Source organism: Prionailurus viverrinus, chromosome C1 (genome assembly GCF_022837055.1).
Source record: "Prionailurus viverrinus isolate Anna chromosome C1, UM_Priviv_1.0, whole genome shotgun sequence".
In the NCBI taxonomy this organism is placed as follows: Eukaryota; Metazoa; Chordata; class Mammalia; order Carnivora; family Felidae; genus Prionailurus; species Prionailurus viverrinus.
The window spans coordinates 2,141,810-2,166,764 of record NC_062568.1 but is presented as its reverse complement, the minus strand read 5'-3'; the positions used below and the strand labels follow the sequence as shown (position 1 = coordinate 2,166,764).

Genomic DNA, 24,955 nt, shown 5'->3' with positions numbered 1-24,955 from the left:
CTTCACCCTGACCTGTTCTTCTCTCCTCCATCCTCCTTCCCAGCTTCTCTCCCATTCTGGGCCCTCCCCTCACTCACACCTAGGCTTTTGATGCTCCCTTTAGAGACCCCAACCATCTTTGCCTTTGCCCTCAGTGATTCACATCCGAGATGCACCGGCCTTCAGAACTTCGGGGCTCCTGCTCTCTGCAGACTTTGTGTCGGAACATGCACCGTGTGCATTGCTTATTGACATATATTCAAAATCTCGGCGTGACAGGTACCATTGTGGTTGTTTAACCCAGTGCTTCTAACAGCAAATTGTCGTGAGGTGCGTTGTTGTGTGTTCTTTGGAGCGCCCGGCGACCAACAAGTGCCGCCTTCTAGTGGAAAGTCCCCGAAGGCAGAGGATTGTGTGATCAAATGAGCCCGTGTGCTCTGTTTCCCTCTGGTAGGTTTCAGATGACCATATGGAAGGCTCTGGAAAGTTCCACCCTAAAGAAGCCTGTTTATTTTGACTAGGACTCCCTGTAACACTGTCCCTCCAGCCTGTTTGTAAGAGCTCTTCTTACCCCAGGTCTTATTCTGGTTGGCTGTTTTTGCCAGGAAGTTCTTCCCTGTGTTGGCTAAAGGCCAGCTCTATCATGTCCCCACACAGACCTTGCTGCTCTTTGGGAATGCTCCTGGGAAGTTTAAATGCGTAATCTGAAGGCGGCGCTCTGCTCCCAGGGCCAGATGCTGCCAGTTCCTCCTTCCATGCCCATTCTGACATGGTCCATCGACCTTCGTGGGGGCCCCCCACGGACCAGGCCCACATCCCCCAACGTGTGGGGTCGGCCTGGAGAGGAGAAGGGCGTCACAGGCTGGAGGGACTGTGGCTCTGCTCTTTCAGGATTTGGGGCTGTGGGAGCCCAGAGCTGCCGCCATAGGAAATATCTAGCAGCGGGAGGTGGTAACTGCTGAGGAGCAGAGGGCAGACAATGGGGCTGTTGGCCATCAGAGATGGAAGGGGGCAGCTCCCTGAGCTTGAGGGGACAGAAAGGCCACTGAGGACAGCGGGGTGGTGGCGGGGGTGTGTGTTCTGGGCGGGAGGAATGGCATGAGTCGGCTGCTGTGGCTGGAACAGATGCGTCCTGGGCCTCATCTCCAGCCTCACCACGTGGGCCTCAAAAATACCACCAGCCCTCAGGGCTAGATGTCTCGTTGCCCACAGGCTGCATTCCTTGGTGGGTGGTGGTGTGGGTGCCAACAATGGCGGGCTTTTGTTGTCGGGAGGGTGGGGAGGGGGACAGTGCAGGAGCCTGCTTTGTTTATCTGTTTTTACTGTGGTAGGATGCACGTAAAATCTGCCCCCCTTAACCATGTGAGCGCACAGCTCAGTGCAAACACCCCCTTTGTGTTACCACCACCACCACCATCTGTCTCCGCACCTTTTCCTCGTCCCAACTGAAACACTAACCCGCGAAACTCGCTCCCCAGGCCCTGGCAACCACCGTTCTGCCTCCATGACTTGACTGTTCTAGGTCCCTCATACAAGAGCAGCTGTATAGTGTTTGTCCTTTTGTGTCTGGCTTATTTCAGCCCTGCCGTAATGTTGTCAAGGTTGGTCCTGTGTTGTCGCACGTGTCAGAATTTCATTCCTTTTTGCTGTGAATCATAAACACACCGTATTCCGTTGTATGGGTCTACTTCATCTTGTTTATCCATTCATTGTCACTGGACACCTGGGTGGTTTCCACCTTTTGGCTGTCGTGAACGGATTTGCTTTTTATTTATTATCAATATTGTTTTTATTTTCGAGAGATGGTGCACGCGAGCGAGGGAGGGGAAGCAGAGGGAGAGAGAGACAGAATTTTTAAAAATTTTTAATTTCTTAAATTAAAAATAAAATTTAATGTTCATTTATTTTTGAGAGAGAGAGAGAGCGTGCAAGAGAGCGGGGGAGGGGCAGAGAGAGAGGGAGACACAGAATCCGAAGCAGGCTCCAGGCTCTGAGCTGTCAGCACAGAGCCCGACACAGGGCTCGAACTTATGAGCCGTGAGATCATGACCTGAGCCAAATCAAGAGTTGGACACTCAACCAAGTGAGCCGCTCAGGCGCCCCCGGATTTGTTTTTTTTAAAGCAAGATGTTCATTCGTACCTGAGCAACAAGGGACCCTCTCAGGAGCAGAAAATGGGATGGACTTGAAGGGAGGAGAGCCGGGGGGGTCCGTGAGAAAACCCTGTCACAGCCCAGGTGTGTTAAGAAGTGGGGGGTAGAGCTGTTGGGAGAAAGCAGAGGACAGAAGGCTGAAGAAGGCTCCTGTGGGATTCCCTGGCGCTGAGGAGTAGAGGGCGGGGCCGGCATGCCCCCACCTTGATGAGGCTGGGTTGGTTCCCAGCCAGGGGACTGGGGCGGGGGACAAAGGGGGCTGGAAGGACAGCCGGCAGAAATGCTGGCTCTGTGATAAAGCTCGGCCAACAGGTCAAAGCCAGGTCCCCTCTCGGCAGTCACTGGCATGGACGTGACCTTTCGGGCCTGGACGCTAGATGAGCACGCCAGAGGGCAAAGCTTAAAACCAGAGAGCCGGGGCCAGCCTGCTACACAGGTGCATGCAAGGGTGGGAACCAGCTCCCACAGGCAGGAGACCAGAAGGATGAGCGGAGGGGTTTGTGGAAGTGCGGGAGGCAGAGACCCAAGAGGAGGCTCCTGGAATTGCCAGCGGCTCCGGGAGAATGTAGGGGATGCTCACGGCTCGCTCCTGCACTCCTTCGTTGTCCGGCATCCGTAGACCAAAACTGGGGGAGGTGAAGGTAAACAGGCATGTTCTTCATCGTCAAGAAACTTAGGGCTTAGATAAGGAGATAAAAGACACGAAAACATCCATGAAGTTCAAGATCCCCTTTGAATCGTGTTGTGCAGATCTAGAAACAGAAGGTGTTTCTAGAAGGGGGTCCCCTCTGATACGGTGACCCAGGTGGGCACTGCAAAGCAGCAGGGAACTAACAGAATTGTTTTTCAGTAAATGAGGCCAAAAGAATGAAGTGTTTGGGAGAGTGACAAGTGTCTTATTGTCCTGGCTGACCATGGCGGTCCCTCGTCAGCATCCTTCCTTTGATCCCCGCAGGTATGACGCTGGACGGGACGGCTTCATTGACCTGATGGAGCTGAAGCTGATGATGGAGAAACTGGGGGCCCCCCAGACCCACCTGGGCCTGAAGAGTATGATCAAGGAGGTGGACGAGGACTTTGACGGCCAGCTCAGCTTCCGTGAGGTACCTGCCGCTGTGTGTCCTGCTGGCCCCGAGTCCCTGCCGGGAGTGGCCCCCTGAGAGGAGACTCACATTTACCGTCCCCTGGAGCACAAGTGGCTTCGGCCCCTGCAGAGCGCCGCTTGGATAGTTAACCTAGAGTTCTTTTACAAATATCTTTAAGAAGCTAATAACCCCAGTGCTGGCATGGGCAAATGCTCAGTAAGCACATTGAAAGTCACTGTGGGTGGGACAGCCTCATTTGGGTGAAATGCTAAGTGCTGAGAAATCGGGAGGGTTGTTTACCAAGATACTCATGGTGGATATTTGTGGGTGCAAAGTTCTGGTACTTTTCTAAAAATTTTATACTTTTTTTATACATTAAAACTTAAAAATTGTTATACTAAGTATTTAAAAATAGTAAAAACAACAAAAAACAAAAAAACAAAAAAACAATGGGGGCACCTGGGTGGCTCGGTTGGTTAAGCGTCTGACTCTGGATTTTGGCTCAGGTCATGATCTCACGGATCGTGAGTTCGAGGCCCACTTCGGGCTCTGTGCTGAGCACAGAGCCTGCTTGGGAGTTTCTCTCTCTCTCTGCCCCTTTCCTGCTTATGCATGTGCATTCTCTCTCTCTCTCTCTCTCTCTCTCTCTTTCTCTCTTTCTCTCTTTCTCCCTCCCTCCCTCTCTTTTCCTCTCTCCCTTTCTCTCTCAAAATAAATACAATAAACTTTAAAAAAATTAAAAATAGTAAAAAAACAATTAAAGGATTTTACTCTGGGGTCATGGATCTCCCCTCCTCCCCATAACAATCCAAGTATGGGCTTTTTTGGCCTTTGAATCCCTAAAATTGCAGGCAAAATTTTGTGTGTACAGATGTCGTTCTGGAAGACGCAAATAGATTCAAAGTCTGATCTCTAAACGTGTGAGAACTTTGGTGATTTAAGGCCATTTCTGTCTGGAGGGAAGTCTCAAGGCCAGTGTGTTTCTTACAAGGCAAGGATGTGGCCCCACAGAGAAGGGTTTCGTGTCTTACGTGCTTGAGTTTTATTGTAAGGGCTTTAGACGTGTCAGCGCGCCCTGGTGTTAGAACGGCTTTGGGAACAACATCCGGGCTAGAAGCTCAGCATTAGCCCAGCTGCTGCGGTCTTGTTCTCTGTCAGCTGGGCCCTCGGGGGCTGGGAATAGAGAGCCCTGTACTTGCTTCCTGGTGCATAACCTTGGTCATTCCAGAAACAGTGGTGTTCTGGCGTCCTGGTTTCTGATGGTGAGAGCTTTGGCCAAGCACCTGTCTTCTCTCCAGACTAGACAGGGCCCCGGGACACTCTTCCTGAGGTCCCTGTGGCTGAACTGGCAGCAATGAGTTCCCTCCCCAGCCACGATGAAACTGGCCTTGCCTCTCTCACTGACCACAAAGTCAACTCCAGATCCCCCTTCTCTTCCTCTCCCGAGCTGGCAGATGCAGAGAGAGAAGATCCCGGAAAACCTGTGCTGGGCATAACCCTCAGGACAGTCTAGGCCAGGCTTCTCAGTTCGGAGCTGAGGAGCTAGAGGGTCAGAACAGCCAGCACTTGCCTGAACTCACGCTCCAGCTGAAGGCTGGACCTGGGTGGCAGCCTCTGTGCCCACAGCCTCCCACTGTCACCCGCCACGCTCACCTTCGCAGGTGTCCCTCTGGCTCCCTCGCCTCTCGTTCGGTTCCTTGGTATCATTTGTGCTAAGCATTGGCTCTTTCAACCCGGGAGGCAACACTGGGGAAAGAGCTTCTGTGGCAAAGTTGTGACCTGTGGGGAACAGAAATGAGAGTGTTGAGAGGTCTGTGCAGGTCACCAACCGGGCCAAGATGCAGTCCCTCTCCGCTGTCTCACCCAGGAGCCACTCCAGCATGCTCCTCCCGGAATCCAAGACCCCTGGTTAGCTTTTGGTTACCTACGGGTTTGGCTCTTTCCTACAGATGGTAGACCTCAGAGGTTTGGAGATCTCCAAAGTGTTCCTTTGGTTTTCACCCCCGCTTACAAAGCTTCAGTGACATTCATGTCTGTCCTTTGTCTGTTCAGAGTCCCATTGTGGTCCTGTCTCTCGCAGCTGTGCCCAGATGCACAGGATTTGGAAGCGGTTGCCATTAATGCCCCACGCCCGACCTCCTGCTTTTGTTTTGTCATTCTGCTGGTTTCCTCTGGTGTTGGGAGCCACCGGGATGTCGATGCTCTGCTTAGGTGACAAAAAGAGGCTGACAGACCTGGGTCTCCGCACAGAGCTGTGTAACTTGAGCAAGTTATTTGACTTCTGAGAGCCTCAGTTTTTCTGTCTTTCAATGGGGGTGTTAATAGCTTTCCCTCAGGACTGTTGTGAGAAGGAAGCTCTCTTCCCACACCCGTGTCAGTTAGAACTCTTGATGGCAGGCAACAGAGAACACCAGCTAATTGAAACAAGAACAGGACAAACAACTGTTGGTTCACGTGCCTGGGAGAGGAAGTAGAAGCACCAGGCACAGTAACGCAGCATCTTTCTCTTGTCATAGCTTTTTTATTTTTGTTTTTTAAGATTTTATTTTATTTATTTATTTAAAAAAAAATTTTTTTTTTCAACGTTTATTTATTTTTGGGACAGAGAGAGACAGAGCATGAACGGGGGAGGGGCAGAGAGAGAGGGAGACACAGAATCGGAAACAGGCTCCAGGCTCTGAGCCATCAGCCCAGAGCCTGACGCGGGGCTCGAACTCCCGGACCGCGAGATCGTGACCTGGCTGAAGTCGGACGCTTAACCGACTGCGCCACCCAGGCGCCCCAAGATTTTATTTTTTTAATGCTGTTTTATTTATGTTTTAAAAACGTTTATGTACGTATGTTTGTTTGCTTGATTGTTTATTGGGGGGTGGGGGCAGAGGGAGAGGAAGTGAGAGAATCCTAAGCAGGCTCCGTGCTCAGTGCGGAGCCCGGCGTGGGGCTCAAACCCATGACCCCGGGATCATGACCTGAGCCAAAATCAGGAGTTGGCTGCTCAGCCAGCTGAGCCACGCAGGCACCCCTAAAGATTTTATTTTTAAGTAGTCTCTACACCCAACGTGGGGCTCTCTTGTCATATCTTGATCGGGGCTTTCTTCTATGTCCACTTCACCTTTTCCTCCCCCACTGCATGTGGTCCCTGCCACCTGCCAAGGTGGCTGCCAGCAGCTCAGGGGTGCGTTGCTGCAGTCTGGCCGGGACTAAACGAGTCTCAGAAGGCCTCTGATGGGCCCCACGAGGGACACTTGCCCACCTCCCGGACCAGTCAGTGCATTCAAGGTCCTGTGATGGGCTCGGTCCAAGTCACGTGCCACAGGGCCCCCTAGTTAACACTCCCAACTTCATCGTCCCGTGGGGGCCAGGTTGCCAGGTGAACAACACTGCCGTCTTCTACATCCTTTCCTCGCACCCTGGCTTTTAGTAGGTGCTTCGCGTTGCCTTTCTTTCTCTTTGGATTAACGTAGCCAAAGCAAGTCACGTCCCCATGAAAGCTCTTTGGTACAGAAGGCATGTCTCTGTTAAGCACAGTTTTGCTACTTTTACTTTTCCCCAGTGTACAAAGCAATTGATCTTTCTTTTAAACCATTTCTTTTCCAATCGTGAAAATAGTGCATGCACATTCAGGGCATTTTAGGAAATGGCTTATGTGGAGCTGTTCAAAATGATGATGCAGCAGTGTTTTCATGACCAGAGAGGAAATGTAGACAACGTAACGAGCAGGGCTAGCGGTTCGATCCCTGTAGCTGTAGCGATCTGGAATTAGATCCTAGGCACTCCCTACCTCTTTCTCCTTTGGAGGTGGGCACAGAAGCCTTAACAGCCTCCTCTCTTTTTCCTGTACTCCTCTCTAGTTCCCCTTACATCTATCTCAAAGAAGAACTGCTCTAAGGCCACATGTGCGGTGGTTTTGTACAAAGGTCGGGTGATGGACTTACTGGACACCTGTCAGTACTGGGACCCGTGGGTCCCATTTTCTCCTCCTACTGTACCCCCTCCCTTGGGTGGGGCCCTGGCACCCCTGGCTGTGCTGGGTTGCCCATCGGCCTCATCATTGTTGATTGGACCATGGATGGGCCGCTGGTCAGGCTAGGTCCACTTGATTTCCTATCCCGAGAATTTTTTTTAAATGTTTATTTCTTTAATTATTTGTTTGTTTGAGAGAGAGAGAGAGAGGGAGCACATGCAGGGAAGGGAAGAGAGAGAGGAAGAGAGAGAATCTCAAGCAGGCTCCACGTTGTCAGCACTAAGCCTGATGCAGGGCTCGAACTCACGAGCTGTGAAATCATGACCTGAGCTGAAATCTTGAGTTGGACACTCAACCGACAGAGCCACCCAGATGCCCCCCATCCTGGGAATTTGAAAATGGGGTGAAGTACTACAAACTGGTTCTGCAGGTGGCTATTCCTGAAAGAATAAGTCTAGGTGGGGTAGCCATTCCCACCACATGGACCAGACACAAAGCTAGAGGAGATGTTGCTTCCAACCCTTAGGGCATTGTCTCTCCCAGTCCCAGGCCTCTTCTGGGCTAGTGCGTTTTGCCCTTGGGACATCTTTTTTTCTTTTATTTCCTTTCATTTTCTTTCCTTTTCTTTTCTTGTCTTTTCTTTTCAGATTTTATTTTTAAGTAATCTCTGCACCCAACATGAGGCTTGAACTCACAACCCTGAGGTCAAGAGTTGCACCCTCCACCGACTGGGACATCCTTTTTATATGACAAATACCTCCTTTTTGCTTAAGCCAACATGTCTGTTTCTGTCACTTGCAGTCTTAGAGTGCTAACTAATACGGGGAAGTGTTTACATCCCAAGAGACATGAAATTAAAAATTTCTTTTTTTTTAATTTAAAACAAAATTTTTTTTCTCACGAGTTTTATTTATTTTTTTTTAATTTATGAAATTTATTGTCAAATTAGTTTCCATACAACACCCAGTGCTCATCCCAAAAGGTGCCCTCCTCAATACCCATCACCCCCCCTCCCACCCCCCAACAACCCTCAGTTTGTTCTCAGTTTTTAACAGTCTCTTATGCTTTGGCTCTCTCCCACTCTAACCTCTTTTTTTTTTTTTTCCTTCTCCTCCCCTATGGGTTTCTGTTAAGTTTCTCAGGATCCACATAAGAGTGAAACCATATGGTATCTGTCTTTCTCTGTATGGCTTATTTCACTTAGCATCACACTCTCCAGTTCCATCCACGTTGCTACAAAAGGCCATATTTCATTTTTTCTCATTGCCACGTAGTATTCCATTGTGTATATAAACCACAATTTCTTTTTTATAGAATTTTTTTTTCAACGTTTATTTATGTTTTGGGGGACAGAGAGAGACAGAGCATGAACGGGGGAGGGGCAGAGAGAGAGGGAGACACAGAATCGGAAACAGGCTCCAGGCTCTGAGCCATCAGCCCAGAGCCCGACGCGGGGCTGGAACTCACAGACCGCGAGATCGTGACCTGGCTGAAGTCGGACGCCTAACCGACTGCGCCACCCAGGCGCCCCTAAACCACAATTTCTTTATCCATTCATCAGTTGATGGACATTTAGGCTCTTTCCATAATTTGGCTATTGTTGAGAGTGCTGCTATAAACATTGGGGTACAAGTGGCCCTATGCATCAGTACTCCTGTATCCCTTGGATAAATTCCTAGCAGTGCTATTGCTGGGTCATAGGGTAGGTCTTTTTTTAATTTTCTGAGGAACCTCCACACTGCTTTCCAGAGCGGCTGCACCAATTTGCATTCCCACCAACAGTGCAAGAGGGTTCCCGTTTCTCCACATCCTCTCCAGCATCTATAGTCTCCTGATTTGTTCATGTTGGCCACTCTGACTGGCATGAGGTGATATCTGAGTGTGGTTTTGATTTGTATTTCCCTGATAAGGAGCGACGCCGAACATCTTTTCATGTGCCTGTTGGCCATCCGGATGTCTTCTTTAGAGAAGTGTCTATTCATGTTTTCTGCCCATTTCTTCACTGGGTTATTTGTTTTTCGGGTGTGGAGTTTGGTGAGCTCTTTATAGATTTTGGATACTAGCCCTTTGTCCGATATGTCATTTGCGAATATCTTTTCCCATTCCGTTGGTTGCCTTTTAGTTTTGTTGGTTGTTTCCTTTGCTGTGCAGAAGCTTTTTATCTTCATAAGGTCCCAGTAATTCACTTTTGCTTTTAATTCCCTTGCCTTTGGGGATGTGTCGAGTAAGAGATTGCTACGGCTGAGGTCAGAGAGGTCTTTTCCTGCTTTCTCCTCTAAGGTTTTAATGGTTTCCTGTCTCACATTCAGGTCCTTTATCCATTTTGAGTTTATTTTTGTGAATGGTGTGAGAAAGTGGTCTAGTTTCAACCTTCTGCATGTTGCCGTCCAGTTCTCCCAGCACCATTTGTTAAAGAGGCTGTCTTTTTTCCATTGGATGTTCTTTCCTGCTTTGTCAAAGATGAGTTGGCCATACGTTTGTGGGTCTAGTTCTGGGGTTTCTATTCTATTCCATTGGTCTATGTGTCTGTTTTTGTGCCAAAAACAATTTTTAAAAAAAAACTTTTATTTATTTTTGAGAGAGAGACAGAGTGTGAGCGGTGGAGGGGCAGAGAGAGAAGGAGACACAGAATGCGAAGCAGGCTCCAGGCTCTGAGCTGTCAGCACAGAGCCTGATGCGGGGCTCGAACCCATGAGCTGTGAGATCATGACCCAAGGTGAAGTTGGATGCTTAGCCAATTGAGCCACCCAGGTGCCCCTAAAAATTTCTTTAAATTTAGGGGCGCCTGGCTGGCTCAGTTAGTAGGGCATGAGATTCTTGATCTCAGGGTCATGAGTTTAAGCCCCATGTTGGGGGTAGGATTTACTTAAAAAATTTTTTTTTCCTTTAAATTTCTTAAATTTGGGGTGCCTGGGTGGTTCAGTCAGTTAAGCATCCAACTCTTGGTTTCGGCTCAGTTCATGATGTCACGATTTGTGAGTTTGAGCCCCACGTCGGGCTCTGTGCTGACAGCTCGGAGCCTGGTACCTGCTTCGGGTTCTGTGTCTCCCTCTCTCTTTCTGTCCCTCCCCTGCTCGCACTCTGTGTCTCTCAAAAATAAATAAACACTTAAAAAATAAAAAAATATATGTATTTATAAAAAGAATTCTTTACATTTACCAGAAGCATTTGATAGCTTGTGTCTGAAATCACTTGTTTTCGGCTTTGTTAGTTCTCTCTCTGTTTCTTTGTTTTCTCCTTCTCCTCTCCCCCCTCCCCTCTTTGCTCATAGTCACAGCTAGGACACTTTCCAATTCTCCACAACATACCAGTCTTTGTGGACTATAAATAGGAAGACAAACAAGGCTGGGCAGTCGGAGAAATTGTCATTCAGGAGTTGGTGGTTATCATAAAATGGAAAGGGAATGCCTGGCATGCTTCACGGGAGGCTGAACATTTTCAGGTTGGGTGGGATTTTTTTTTTTTTTTCCTTCAACTGGCTGGGGCAGAGACCCCTAAGTTTTGACAGGGCTGCTCTTGGTCATCTGGGAGCCGGCAGAGTGAGAGTGAGCAAAGATCCCTGAGGAATACTTTAAGCCCTTCTGTAAACACCAGTAGATATGGGAAAAATGACTCTTGGGGATAAGGAGACCCCCACCATGGTCACTGGCATGGCTGCGAGGCCGGGGGGTGAGGCTCATCTTTCTTGAGCTGCCCTCGCGGTGTGGAGGGCTACCTGTTTTGTATTTGCCTTAAGGGGCCAGGGGTGGGGGAGGCGGGAGTGTTCTGTAACCGCTGTCCATATTTTAAGGGTGGGCAGGGTGCTGAGGGACAGGTGTTTCACTTCTGCCCTCTGCACGTGGCTCATGTGTGCAAGTGCTGGTGTCTTTGCTGCCACCTTCTCTTCCGGGAGAGCCTGACCACGACTGTCCCCCCAAGCCTCCTTGCCCTCCATCCTACTCTTGGGAACCTCACCTCCAATACGCTTGTTTTCCAAGACTTGGAGGCAGTATCCTGGCTCCCATAAGCCCGCAGGAAACTGAGTCTCTGCCGGCCTCTAGTGAGAGAGTTTGAAGCTGCAGGTGGATGAACGTGGCACTTCTGTGGAGCCAAGCTGACGGCAGGCAGCCTCCACAAAGCCACGGATCTTTGAGCTTCTTGCTTCCTCCCTTGCTTTGCGTTGGGCAAAGTCCACAGTGGAGTCAGGAGCCCTGAAACAGGAATCACAAAGGAAGGTTCATTAGCAAGGCATTTTGGGGCGACGGCAACAGCCGAGACTCCCACTTAATGAAACACACTTTCCTCTAGGGATTAAGAGTCTTGGCAGGAAAAGATACCCTGGTTGGAATTTGGAAAGCCTGTTGATGTTGTTTGACCTCTCAGTCTACTTTAGGTAATGTTCTTTTCCCTTGGGGAAGCCATTCTTTAGAGGGGATGGTCATGAAAAATACCCTGAAAACTCAAAATTCCCTGTAGACAGATGTGTTTTACATAGCACCTAAAAACCTGGAGAAGCTCCTTTCTGTGCTGACTTGGAAAACTAAATTCTAGAAGTTTGGGCAGCGGTTGTTTGGCGAACAAATTGGCCAGAATTCTTTAAAGAAGTAAAAGTCCTAAAACCGCTTTGGGGGAGAAAGTCTGGAAGAAGGGGACCTGCCATTTCAGCTTGGCTTATTTATTCATTTAAAAATATATCCTGTGGAGGCCCTGGTACAAATTGGCTTTAAAGATTAATGCATTTAGGCCACGTTTGGAACCTGCAGGAAAAGAATGGATTATTCAATAAATGACATGGAGATTCCTAACTAACCATTTGGAAGAAAATAGGGTTAATGATCAACCTCACAGGATAGATCAGAATAAATTTCAGAGGTTAAATATTTACACGTTTAACAAAAAAGGAGTCATAAAAGCGATGGACGAAAATATAGGTGATTCTGTAACCTTGATGGCAAGAAAGGTTTCTCTACGCATAACACGGGTGCACTGGTGAGAGAGAAGAAAAAGACTGATAATGTATATACAATTTTTGAGGGGGCGCCTGGGTGGCTCAGTCAAGTAAGCGTCCGACTTCGGCTCAGGTCATGATCTCGCGGTTCATGAGTTCAAGCTCTGCGTTGGGCTCTGTGCTGACAGCTCAGAGCCTGGAACCTGCTTCAGAGTCTGTGTCTCCCTCTCTCTCTGCCCCTCCCCCGCTCACACTCTGTCTCTCTGTGTCTTAAAAATAATATATACAATTTTTGAAAGTCAAAAACGATCATAAACACAATGAAAAGGTAAGTGACAGTGGAAGTATGTGAAATATACCAAGTTCTGTAAAGATCTTTTAGAAAACACTTGGGAGAGGTGCCTGGCTGGTTCAGGCAGTACAGCATGCAACTCGATCTCGGGGTCATGAGTTCAAGCCCCACGCTGGGTGTAGAGATTACTTAAAAAATAAAATCTTTAGGGGCACCGGGGTGGCTCAGTCGGTGAAGCGTCCGACTTCAGTTCAGGTCACGATCTCACTGTTCATGAGTTTGAGCCCTGCATCAGGCACTGTGCTGACGGCTCAGAGCCTGGAGCCTGCTTCAGATTCTGTGTCTCCCTCTCTGTCTGTCCCTCCCCTGCTCGCGCTCCATCTCTCTCTCTCTCAAAAATAGACATAAAAAAAAATAAGTTAAAAAAATCTTTAAAAGGAAAAAAAAAGCAAGAGTAATCTAATGCAAAAAGGGGACACAAACAGAAAATATGGATGACTAAAAACATTGGCAATTATTTAGGTTTAAGAAATAGTGTATATAGGTCTATTGGACTTTTTTTTCTTTCATGGCCACAAACTAGGACATTGCCAGTGATTTTTGCTTTTATAGACAATGCTTCTTAAACTATTGTGCAAATGTTTCTGAGGGACAGATGCCCAGCAGTGGAATTAATGGTTGGAAGCATTTTATTTTTTGGTAAATATTTCCAAACTGGCCTCCAAAAAATTTGAATTGGTTTGCCTTCCCTTCCACTGGATGTGAAGGTACCCATTTCCCTACGTTCCTGTGGAAAACGAGCATGTGTTGATTTCAGACAGTGTGATAAGGGAAAAAAGAATTGGTCACACGCACACGTTTGCACCCTTTTCGTAGGCTTGGCGGGCATGACTTTCCCTTGGGCTGGAGGGGACCGCTGTAAGTCTCAGTGAGGTTGACCCGGACTCTACTCAACCCTTTCCTGTAGTTCCTACTCATATTCCACAAGGCCGCAGCGGGAGAGCTACAGGAAGACAGCGGGCTGATGGCGCTGGCAAAGCTCTCTGAGATCGACGTGGCCCAGGAGGGCGTGAAAGGTGCCAAGGACTTCTTTGAAGCCAAGGTAGGTGACTCCTTCTTGTACAGGACCATTCTTTCTCCCTTCACTCTACCCGACATGGGCTTCCCCGTGGTGACTACCTCATCCACTCGCTCGGAACAATCAGAACAGCAATAGCTTAATAAGTCTGCCTGTCATGTGTGACTGAAGGAGAATGAACGTGTCTGCACACGATCTGAAAATTCAAAGCAAAATGGAAAAACAATCACACGGTAAACGCGTTCCATCCTGGGTTCTGATTCAAATGGCTTGCTGGCACGGCATTCCCAGATCAGTGCTTGGCCAGACCTTCCTAAAGAGCTCCTCTCTACCCCAAGCCCCAGTTGAATTACTTGAGCAGATGCCTCCACGTTTGCAACTTAAACACCTGTGTGTAAATGAACGCTGGGGTCAGAGGAGGAAGCCTCAGTGGCCCGTTCCAAAATGAACCGGTGTTTGCTCCGTTGACAGTGGTTGGGAGTTGGGAAGCAATCTCCAGTGCATGGCCCCAGAGCCTTTCCGGGTGCTTCCATTCATGCACACATTCACAGAGTCATCAAACATGTATGGAGACCCTACCCCTGGCTGGGTGCTGTCGTTTTCATCTCCACAGAGCACACCTGCAGAAAGAGAAAGCACAGAGCCCTCCACATCCCCTGTCAGCCAGAGCAGGGGAGTGCAGCGGGTAGGGCTGCCTGGGTTCAGATTCTGCCTCCTCCACTTACTTACCCTTGTGCCCCAGTTCTCTCATCTGTACAATGGAGGCAATACTAGTTTGCCATGAGGCTACATGAATTTACGTATGTAAAGTGTTTAGCAAGTACCTGGCACTCGATACATGATAGGAGCTATTGGGACTCCCAGCCATTCAAGATAGAGGCCAGCCTTTTGGGGAGTGTTGGCTTATTCTAGGAGTTTGCCCAGAGACAACGTGTCCCCGGCAACACATCCCGACCACTCTGGCCCCTAAATAGGACTCTGTTCTTACTTCTCTGTGATGCTGCTTAGAGACAGGTTCAGTCATCTTTCTGTCAATATATAAACTGTGAATCACGATGGACTCCTGACACCTGCAGTCCTCCCGGCATCGTCTGATAACTTCCGGGACAGGCCAACCACTCCAGAATTGGATGTGGTTTGGCCCTTCCTTCATGACTTCACGTTGATTCAACCAGCTCTGGCAAGGCCCAGCACGTTAAGCTCTGAAAATACAGCTCCTTTACAAGGAGGTCGTAGACAAAGCTTGTGCCCTCCCCAGGACACACGGTCTAGTGAGGAAAACAAACTCTCAGCCTTGAGAGAGAGAGAATAGAGAAGAGGGATAGGTTACTTCTGGAGGGATGGGTCCTCTCCATTTCATCACCTGAGCCAATACTTGCTGATCTTTTGTGATACCTTGGGCAGGGGCCTAAGATCGAGACCCAAGTTTATTAGCACGACGCTCTTCAACCCACTCCTGTAGCACAGCATACCAAATGCTCTTATTAAAGTCTGCACAGGGAGCCTGGGTGACTCAGTTCGTTAAGTGTCCAACTTCGGCTCAGGTCATGATCTCGTGGTTCATGAGTTCGAGCCCCGCGTTGGGCTCTGTGCTGACAGCTCGGAGCCTAGAGCCTGCCTCGGATTCTGTGTCTCTCTTTCTCTCTACCCTGCCCCCCCCCTCAAAAAAAAAAAATAAACATCAAAAAAAATAAAATAAACATCCAAAAAAATAATAATTTATCTGTTCAGGACATTCTCAGACACCTTTGGCAAGAGTACAGATCATCCCAGCTTATTGGAGAGCAGTTCGGGGCTAAGTTTTATTTTTGAGACAGAGAGAGACAGAGCATGAGAGGGAGAGGGGCAGAGAGAGAGGGAGACATGGAATCTGAAGCAGGTTCCAGGCTCCAAGGTGTTACCACAGAGACCCACGCGGGGCTTGAACTCATGAAACATGAGATCGTGATGTGAGGTGAAGTCAAGATCCAGAAACTTAACTGACTGAGCCATCCAGGTGCCCCAGAACATTATGTTTGAAACTCAGTTTTGATGGGAGCCTGGGGCCTGCTTCAGATTCTGTGTGTGTCTTTCTCTTTGCCCCTCCCCTGCCCGCTCTCGCTCTCTAGCTCTCTCTCTCTCTTGCTCTCTCTCTCAAAAAAAAATAAACATTGGGGCACCTGGGTGGCTCAGTTGGTTAAGCGTTCAACTTCAGCTTAGGTCATGATCTCACAATTCGTGGGTTCAAGCCCCGCGTCGGGCTCTGTGCTGACAGCTCGGAGCCTAGAGCCTGCTTCGGATTCTGTGTCTCCCTCTCTCTCTGCCCCTCCCCTGCTCATGGTCTGTCTCTGTCTCTCTCTCAAAAATAAATAAACATTAAAATTAAAAAAAAAAAAACAATAACATTAAAAAGTTTTTAAAATGAAACTCAATTTTATTAAATATTCAATACAACCTGGGTAATTACATACCAAAGTACTGGTAATAGTTATGTCTGAGGGACTTATTTTTTAGTTTTGTAATGTTTTATAATGCGTGTGCATTATTTTTATAAGTAGCAGAAAAGATTAGAAGCATAACAACATAAGTTTTTGAACTTGTTGTATGGCTGCCTCCTCAACCCAGACTCAAAGGTGGAGTAGGTGTGTTATCTTTGTAATTACAGAGCCTGGCACATAATCGCCTTCAATAAACGTTTGCATGAATGACGAATGTAGGGAATCATCACTCAGATCTCGGAGAGGACCATAAAGGAGCTGACATTTGCGACAGATGTTCAGAGAAGAATGGGGATTCACCTTGTAATCAAGGAAGGGAGGGCGTTCCTGCCGTGGGAACAGCAAAAGCAAAGGCTCCGAGGCACGGAGGGTAAAGAGTACTTGGAGGCTGGCCCCCGTCCACACCGTCCACACCGGATGACGTTGCACAGGGAGCTCTGGTCTCCCCTGAAGGTCAGGCCTCCCCAGCCTGCTAGCCACCGGAATTACCTGCACACCAGCTTCTCAGGCCCCACCCACACCTAGCTGAGATTTTCCAGGGCACAGCCCAGGAAGTGTGGAGCAGAAAGAGCTCAGCAGGTGTTTGCAATCCACAGCCAGGCTTGGGCAGTGCGGTTGCAGGCGCTGGGGGCCCTCAGGGGGCCTGGACACGACCTGGCGCTGGGGATGGGCTTCTCTGAGGAGGAGCTGGAGTCAGGGAGGCTTCCACAGATGTCTGGAGAACTACTGTGGGCCCATCCCACAGGGTAGTGACAGTGGGGCTGGGCTGGAGGTGGTAATGAATCCCAAACTAAGTAGCATGCTCAGTGTTTATGACCGCTTGCTTGGAGGTGGATGGTAAAATGCCACAAGGTTTGTGGAGCTGTGTAGAGAGGGCTGGATGATGTTTAAAAAAATCAAGGCAGGGACACCAATCCCCCCCCCCCGCCCCCCGCCAACAATGGGAATGGTTTGAGGAAGGGGGTGGTGTGGCCTTTCATTTGAAGGGCACAATGCTCGTTGCAAATGGTTTCATTCATGTCATGCTGTATAGAACTTGGCCACTCCTGGCTGCATGGGAGAATACAAAATGCCTTTCTTCCTAGAGATCTGTGCCCAACTGTAATTCTGCTACTAGGGAGGATGGGGACCCTCGATACTGAGGGTCGTGGAATAGTCTCTTCCACACCTGTCCCTTGCTGAACCGAGCACAGGAAGGGCTGGAATAATATTACTCTGATTGGGCTCTGTCCTGGAGCCCGTGGGTAGGGTCGGCCTCCCCAGACCCTTGGGCCATGCGCCAGGGGAATGTCTCAGAGGAAGAAGGGAGGAAGTGAATGCTTCAGGGACACCAGACTACAAAGACCACAGGAGCCACCTTCACAAGATTCGAGTAGCAACTCAAGAATTCGAGTTGAGTGACTAACGGTAGAACATAATGGTGACTGGGTTGTGGGGAAGCAAGGAATTGGAGATACAAGGAAACCATGGAGAAAATGCTATTGTGGAGGACAAGACGAGATGAAGTCAGATGAGGCCAGAGAGGTGGTCTTGGGTCTGGCAAGTGGGTCAGTGGAGATTTTTGAGAGATCAGCTTCCCTGTGGAGGGCATTTGGCACTAGGGTGAGAGGTGAGTGGGCACTGGGAAGAAAGAGCTGTGATGGTTTACTTTTCTGTCTAGATGGCTGGCCGAGGAGGCCTGGACAAAATGGGGATAGTAGCTTGGGATCAGGAAAGGACTTTTGTTTGTTTTTAACTTAGAGAAGACAGATGCCGGTATTTTTAGGTCACAGGGAAGTGGTCCACAGAGAAGGAAACATGAAGACACAGAGTGGGGTGATAGGCAAGACAGGACTCCATGAAATCGAGGGAAAAGGTAGAATTTTATAGTGCAGAACAAGAACCCAGAGTGAGAGAATTGCCAGGGCCCCTCCCGCTCTGGCCTGGCCAGCAGTGGTGAGCAGGTGGTCTCAGGTTCTTGTCTTCTCCACTGCCCCCACAGACACTCTGGAGGGAGGTGGTGGCATCCCACTCTGTGGAGCGGGACCTTGAGGCTTAGACAGTGGTTTGTTGGTAAGTGTTTAACAACTGGCTCTTTGAACAAAGTGTGCATATACATGTATGCATAAGTTTATTATAAATTTAAGTGTTTTAAGGGATAGGTAGCACACAATTTATAAATAATAAAGTATGTGTTTCTTCTGTTGCAAATTCCACACAGTCCATTGATTCTCTAAGAACGGCTCATGGATTTTTGCTGGGCTCTGTATCTGTCACTAGCCTATGTTTGCAACTGACAGCAGAATCTGGTTCCGATGTGAATGTTGGTTGATATTGCGTTTAAGTTGATTTAAAAGAAAAAGTAGGGGCGCCTGGGTGGCTTGGTCAGTTGAGCGTCCGACTTCGGCTCGGGTCATGATCTCACGGTCCGTGAGATCCCTCGTCGGGCTCTGTGCTGACCGCTCAAAGCCTGGAGCCTGTTTCGGATTCTGTGTCTCCCTCTCTCTCTGCCCCTCCCCTGTTCATGCTCTGTCTCCCTCTGTCTCAAAAATAAATAAACGTTAAAAAAAAAAAAGAAAAAGTAAAGGGAGGGGCACCTGGGTGACTCAGTTGGTTAAGTGTCTGACTTCTCGAGGTTCATGAGTTTCAGGCCTATGTTGGGCTCTACACTGGCAGTGCAGAGCCTGCTTGGGATTCTCTGTGTGTCTCTCTCTGCCCCTCCCCCACTCACTCTCACTCTCTCTCTCTCAAAAATAAACATTAAAAAAAGAAAAAAGGGTGCCTGGGTGGCTCAGTGGGTCGTGATCTCATGGTTCGTGGGTTCAGGCCCCGCGTCGGGCTCTGTGTCAGATTCTGGTCTCCCTCTCTCTCTGCCCTTCCCCTGCTCGCTCTCTCTCTCTCTCTCTCTCTCTCTCTCTCTCTCAGAAATAAATAAACATTAAAAAGATATATTAAAAAAAAAAAGTAAAGGGACATATGTCAGAACTTCATTCATTCTTTAGTGAGCAACTTCCCTTGCTGAATTCGATAATAGTTTTTCAAATATTGGAAGAATATTGCCTGAATTTCTTTGGAGCTATTCATAATGCAAAAGCTACAGACACTACACATTTTTCAGCTTAATCTGCATCTTTAACATCTCCCAACACTTTCTTAGGAAAAGGTAGTCAGTGAAACAATAAATCAAGGCCTAGTTTGTAGCATTTGTTGGTTTCCAAGGTGTAAAACCCCCACCACTTGCTTTCAAGCTTCCAACAGGATGTTGCTAAGTGTGGATTTGGGAAGATTCACAGCAGATTATCATATAGGATTTCTGCCTTAGAGATATAACGGAAACAGATAATCTCCAAAGCACAGACAGAGTAAAATATATAGCAAGATAAATCAGGAAGCGATGACTTTTTAGTACTTAATACTTTTGCTTCTAATATAATTTAATTATAGATTTATATAATTTACCTGCTAATATTTAACAGCCAGCTCATAAAATTCCTGAATAAAATAAGACAACAAGGAAAAAAAGATAAAGGTGAGGAAGAGAGGGGTTCAGGCTTGACAAGGGGATCTGGGGTCCAAATTTGCAACCTGAGTCAGGGGGTAGAGGGTCATAAGAGTCAGCATGAGTTGGGCCCTGCTCCAGGCAATTGAATCTGTCTTCTGGTGATTCTGATGTAGGGAGCTGGAGGGGAGAACTCAGCAGGGCCTCACATGCCTAAGAAATACCTGGGGGCGGTAGGGGGTGGGGGTCGGGGGGGGGGGGGGGGGGGAGAAATACCTGTGAAATTTGGAAAACATAATTTCCTAGTCCCTACCCCTAGGGATTCTGATCCGGAAAGAGTAAAAAAGCATCATTTTTCAGAGGTGTCCTATGTTCAGACATGGACCCTGTGCAGTGCAGGAAGAATTTAGGAAAGGGACATTATAATTTTTTCATTGAGATGTGAGAACCTGCATTTTGCTACACAGGACGTAATGGATTAACAACCAGAATGGACTGAATAAAGAGCCTGGTAGGAGGTGGTAAATCTTAGCCTCAACACAGCAGAGAAGTGACTGAGTGAACCAGAGAGTAGACAAAGAGCCACCCAAATGTGGACGCTTACGACGGGGAAAAGGAGAAATGGAGAAAAGATGACGGACCCAGGAACATGCTAGTTAAAAATTGTGAGAGGTTTGACACCTCAATTTAAAATCATTTAAACACTACAGGAAAGGTAATGCTTTTCTATAAATTTGACAGAAGAAGATTTGTGATGAATTGTAAAGACATTTAGATGGTTAACTCTAAACTCCCCACAAACAGTTAAGTGCTGGGGAATTTAGGGATTAATTCTTCAATGTTCTACTTTTTGTTTTTTTCAATGTCACAAACTAGTTCAAACATATTGGAAAAGATTATATCACATTCGTTCTGTAAAGCTGGCATGATTCTGCTAACAAGATCTCATGGGGCGCCTGGGTGGACCCCTCGGTTAAGTGTCCAACTCTTGGTTTCAGCTCAGGTTGTGATCTCACGGTTCATGAGATCCAGCGCTGTGTCAGACTCCCTGCCGACAGTGAGGAGCCTGCTTGGGATTCTCTCTCTCTGTCTCTCTCTCTGCCCCTCCTGTGTGCACTCTCTCAAAATAAATAAACTTTAAATAAATAAATAAATAGATAGATAGATAGATAGATAGATAGATAGATAAATATCTCATAGGTGTCAAATATGAAAAATGTGATCCCTTCAGTGAGACATCTCAGAACATTTGGTGAAGTTTAATATTCATAATAAGACATTTAAAAATATGAAAGCAATGTGCTTAGTCAACATAATGAAGGAATACTTTCCTCATAAATATCAAGGTTTTCTAAAGCGGTAATATTAAATAATGTAGTGTGGGTGCAGGAATAAACAGGTCAGTGGAATGGGAGAGAAAATAGTAAAAACAGATCCCCTTCATGTGGGAATTTAGTACATGAACAAGATAACTTTCCAGTCAGTGGAAAAATAATGGGCTATTCAATAAAAGGTGTTGAGACAATTGGCTCTCCGCTTAGGAAAATGAAGTAAAGTCATTTAAATGATATATATTCCTTCACTAAAATACAGTGTTAGTGACTTTAAGAGCTGAATGGGAAAATAAAACCAGGAAAGTATGAGAGGAAAATGGTTTTAGAGCCCTGGGGTATAGGAGACCTTACACATGACATAATATGAGGTGGCTCAAAGGTCGAGCGTGCAACTCCAGCTCAGGTCACGATCTCACTGTTCATGGGTTCGAGTCCCACATCGGGCTCTGCACTGACCGCATGGATCCTGCTTTGGATTCTCTGTCTCTCTCCCTCTCTTTGTGTCTCTTCCCCGCTCGTGCCCTCTTTCTCTCTCAAAAATAAATAAACACCAAAAGAGAGAGAGAGAGACAAAAGCCAGAATGGAAGTGGTTGGAAATTCTGACGACATCCAAATTTAAAGATTCACCTGGCCCAAGATACCTTGAAGTTAACAGACAATCAAAAGACTAAGAGTAACCAAAAAAGATATAACAAGGGACGACGCCTAAATTATATAAAGAATGGCAGGGGCGCCTGGGTGGCGCAGTCGGTTAAGCGTCCGACTTCAGCCAGGTCACGATCTCGCGGTCCGCGAGTTCGAGCCCCGCGTCAGGCTCTGGGCTGATGGCTCGGAGCCTGGAGCCTGTTTCCGATTCTGTGTCTCCCTGTCTCTCTGCCCCTCCCCCGTTCATGCTCTGTCTCTCTCTGTCCCAAAAATAAATAAATGTTGGAAAAAAAAAAAAGAATGGCAAAGTGAAAAACCCCAGTGAAATGGGTAATTTACCAAAGAGGAAATAAAAGAAGGTGCCAGGGTGGTTTTTTTTTTTTTTTTTTTTTTTTTTTTGGTGTGTGTGTGGTTTTTTTTTTTTTTTTTTTTGGTGTGTGTGTGTGTGTATGTGTGTATGTGTTTTGCCTGTCAGATTGGCAAACAGGAAAAAGGTTACTGATAAACGTTGGGGACGTTGTGGGGAAATGAGAACTCACGTTCCATGACGGTGGGGGTGTAAATTAATTGGAAGAGCTACTTTGGAGAGCAATTTGGCAATCTTTATTAAAATAGCGTGCACACCCAGTGTGTTTGGGACTTTTACCAAACTGATGAGACACTGAGGGGGGTGAAAAAAGGAATCAGTTCTAGAAGAGATGATTTTAAGATGGATTTATCTGATACGGTATTCTTTTTTTTTTTTTAATTTTTTAAATGTTTTATTTATTTTTGAGACAGGGAGAGACAGAGCATGAACAGGGGAGGGTCAGAGAGAGGGAGACACAGAATCTGAAACAGGCTCTGAGCTGTCAGCACAGAGCCCAACGCGGGGCTCGAACTCACGGACCGCGAGATCATGACCTGAGCTGAAGTCGGCTGCTTAACGGACTAAGCCACCCAGGCGCCCCTGATACGGTATTCTTAAAGATAAACTAGGCTTAAAAGAAATGGCACCAAATCCCATTCACAACATCAACAACACCGTGTAATATTTGGAAGTAAATTCAGAATGATTGATCTATTGTAAAGGTACTCCTTTGCCACAGGCAGACTGAAGCGATTGCAATCAGCATCCCAGCAAGGAGTTCATTTTGGTTTTGTCTTTGTTTTCTCCCCGTCGAACAAAACAATAGTATTGTGAAATTAAGGGTTGAAAGTGGAAGTGGGTAATAGGCTAGGCGGGGATGTTAGAGAGTATCCTGGAAAAGAAGCAGAAAGAGCAACCCTAGCGGCGTAGAACACAGCGGCAAATAAAGAGATCGTATCCTCGCTGTAGTTTAAACAGACTTGTGAAGAGGAGTGTTGGTTCTCGGGGGGCGAGGGGGTCCTGCCCTGCGGCAGGACCAGGTTCCCCTGTCACCTGGCTCCAGCCAACGGAGTTCTGTCGGATGGGTCGTTCCAAGTTTCTCCTCCCCTCCCTCAGTCTGTGGTTTGCTTTTGCTCTTTGTCCGCAGGTCCAAGCTTTGTCCTGTGCCAGTAAGTTTGAAGCCGAGCTAAAAGCCGAGCAAGACGAGCGGAAGCAGGAGGAGGAGAAGAGGAGACTCCGCCAGGCGGCCTTCCGGGAGCTCAAAGCTGCTTTCAGCACATAGTCAGGCAACCTTGACCTCCGTCCACACAGTGCCTCACAGAAGCCCCCAAGAGAGCTGGCTGGGCATCTTCCCCCCCAACCGGCCTCCACACCCACCACTCGATGCAAACTCCTTAGCCTCATGGAGTGGCAGGGGGTGGCTCTCATCCCTGGGTGGGAGCCCCTCCCAAGTGTCCTGGGATGAGCCAACTGCTCCCTGGTGCTTCTCCTTCCTGCCCTCTTTCCTCTGTAGCCAGATGGTGCCTCTACTCAGCAACTTGCACTTTTTCCTTGTCCCTGCAGGGTTCTGATGTTAATGTTGCCCCTTCTCCCAGGGAATTCACCTCTCCCCTTCTCCGCGCCTCTCCCCTTGGGGGTCCCCTTCCTCTTGGTTTCCTGTTCAACTTCCCTGCTTTCATTCTGAGCCTGATTCTGCCCGTTGCTTTGGTGTCTTCTGTGCTCTGATGACAGCGAGGTTTAAGGCAAGCCAGGCTGGACCAGCGCCTGCCCCCTCTGCAGCGGGGGTGCATGCTGCTGAGATGGCAAAATAGGGGACAGGTAGGAAGTCCCGTTCCTTCCTCTCACCTTTCTCCTGTCCACTTAGCATTCCCCCTCCCCCCCCTTCACCCCTTCATTCTTGTCCTCTCATTTCCTCCTACTCTTAAATACCCTGCTACTTACCTGCAAGAATGAGAGAATAATCAGAAGTGATATTAATGCATAGAAGAATCCCTATTAATTCCTACTATGCAAATAAATTACCGTGGACCCCTACATTCCCGAGTGACAAATCCAGAGCCTTCCAAAATCCCAAAAGTCGTGACCGTCTTCATCTGGCCAGTTTCCAACTTTTGCCCCAAGATGTTGAGGTGAAGCTGTTCTTACCCCCCGCACAAATTTTTAGATGTTGGGTGTTCTTGGGATTGCTCACAAATACCAGGGGGTTGTTGTATTTTTTTTTTTTTTAAAGAATTCCTAACATTGTATTTATTACTTCTCTTTTGTAACTGCTGTCTTTACAAGGGGAACATCTGCATTTCTACTTCACAGCTGCCTCTTTTTTCCAATAAACCGTGCAAGTGGACTTTGCCGTCACATCAGTGTGCTTCTAGTCTTCTTTCAAATGGGGGAGAGAGGAGAGTGTTTTTTCAGGAGCCACATCCAGCCCAGGCTCCTGTCGGACATCCCCCCCCCCCCCCAGAAGTAGAGTCAGAAGTGGTATCTAAGATTGTGGCCTTACTGGGGGGCATGCTGAGCATTGAGGGTGTCAGTAGCTCTTCCCCTTCCCTTCCCTGAGGGTTCTTTCAGCTGCAGGTAAAATGTGTCCTTAATTTCTCTTGCTTCCTAGACCCCTTGAAACTCTGAGGAGAGCCAGTGACCCCTCCCTCCTTCTCATGTGGATTCTCGGGCATTTGGGGACCGGAGTAAGGACCTCAGTCCTAAGGGAACACCCACTGCTCCCCAGGGAGGATCATTTCCGTTTCCCACAAAGCTAAGACCTACAGTTCTCGGGCATCGCTTTTCCAGGTAGGGTCACCCTCCAACTGCCCCGCCAGAGGAAGTGGACAAGAAAAAGGGGTGGAGACACTCTTACCATACAATCCAGGAAGCGTGCTTCTTGGCATTTTCTCATCCAAGCTGAGGACCTTCGTGTACACAAAAAACCTGCACGTGAATGTTTATAGCAGCTATTTGATAATTACCAAAACTTGGGAGCAACCGAGATCTTTTTTTAAGATTTTATTTTGAAGTAATCTCTCTACCCAATGTGGGGCTCAAACCTACAAACCCGAGATCAAGAGTCGCATGCCTCACCGACTGAGCCGGCCAAGCGCCCCTCAAGATTTTTCAATAGGTGAATGAATAAAGAAACTGGTACATCTATACACTGGAAAACTAATTCAGCAACGGAAAGAAGTTTGAGTGATGAAAA

At 47.8% G+C, this 24,955-nt stretch overlaps 1 protein-coding gene across 2 annotated transcripts in view; it reads left to right on the top strand.

The window, feature by feature from the left end:
• Window positions 1-24,117, top strand: part of EFHD1 (EF-hand domain family member D1) — a 43,005-nt gene extending 18,888 nt beyond the window's left edge. For both annotated transcript variants that reach the window (XM_047873626.1, XM_047873627.1), the window contains exons 2-4: window positions 3,088-3,235; window positions 13,368-13,502; window positions 22,910-24,117. In XM_047873626.1, the coding sequence (XP_047729582.1) occupies window positions 3,088-3,235; window positions 13,368-13,502; window positions 22,910-23,044 (418 nt within the window). In that variant the 3' untranslated portion in view covers window positions 23,045-24,117. The remainder of the gene's footprint in view (window positions 1-3,087; window positions 3,236-13,367; window positions 13,503-22,909) is intronic.
• Window positions 24,118-24,955: the final 838 nt, after the last annotated feature.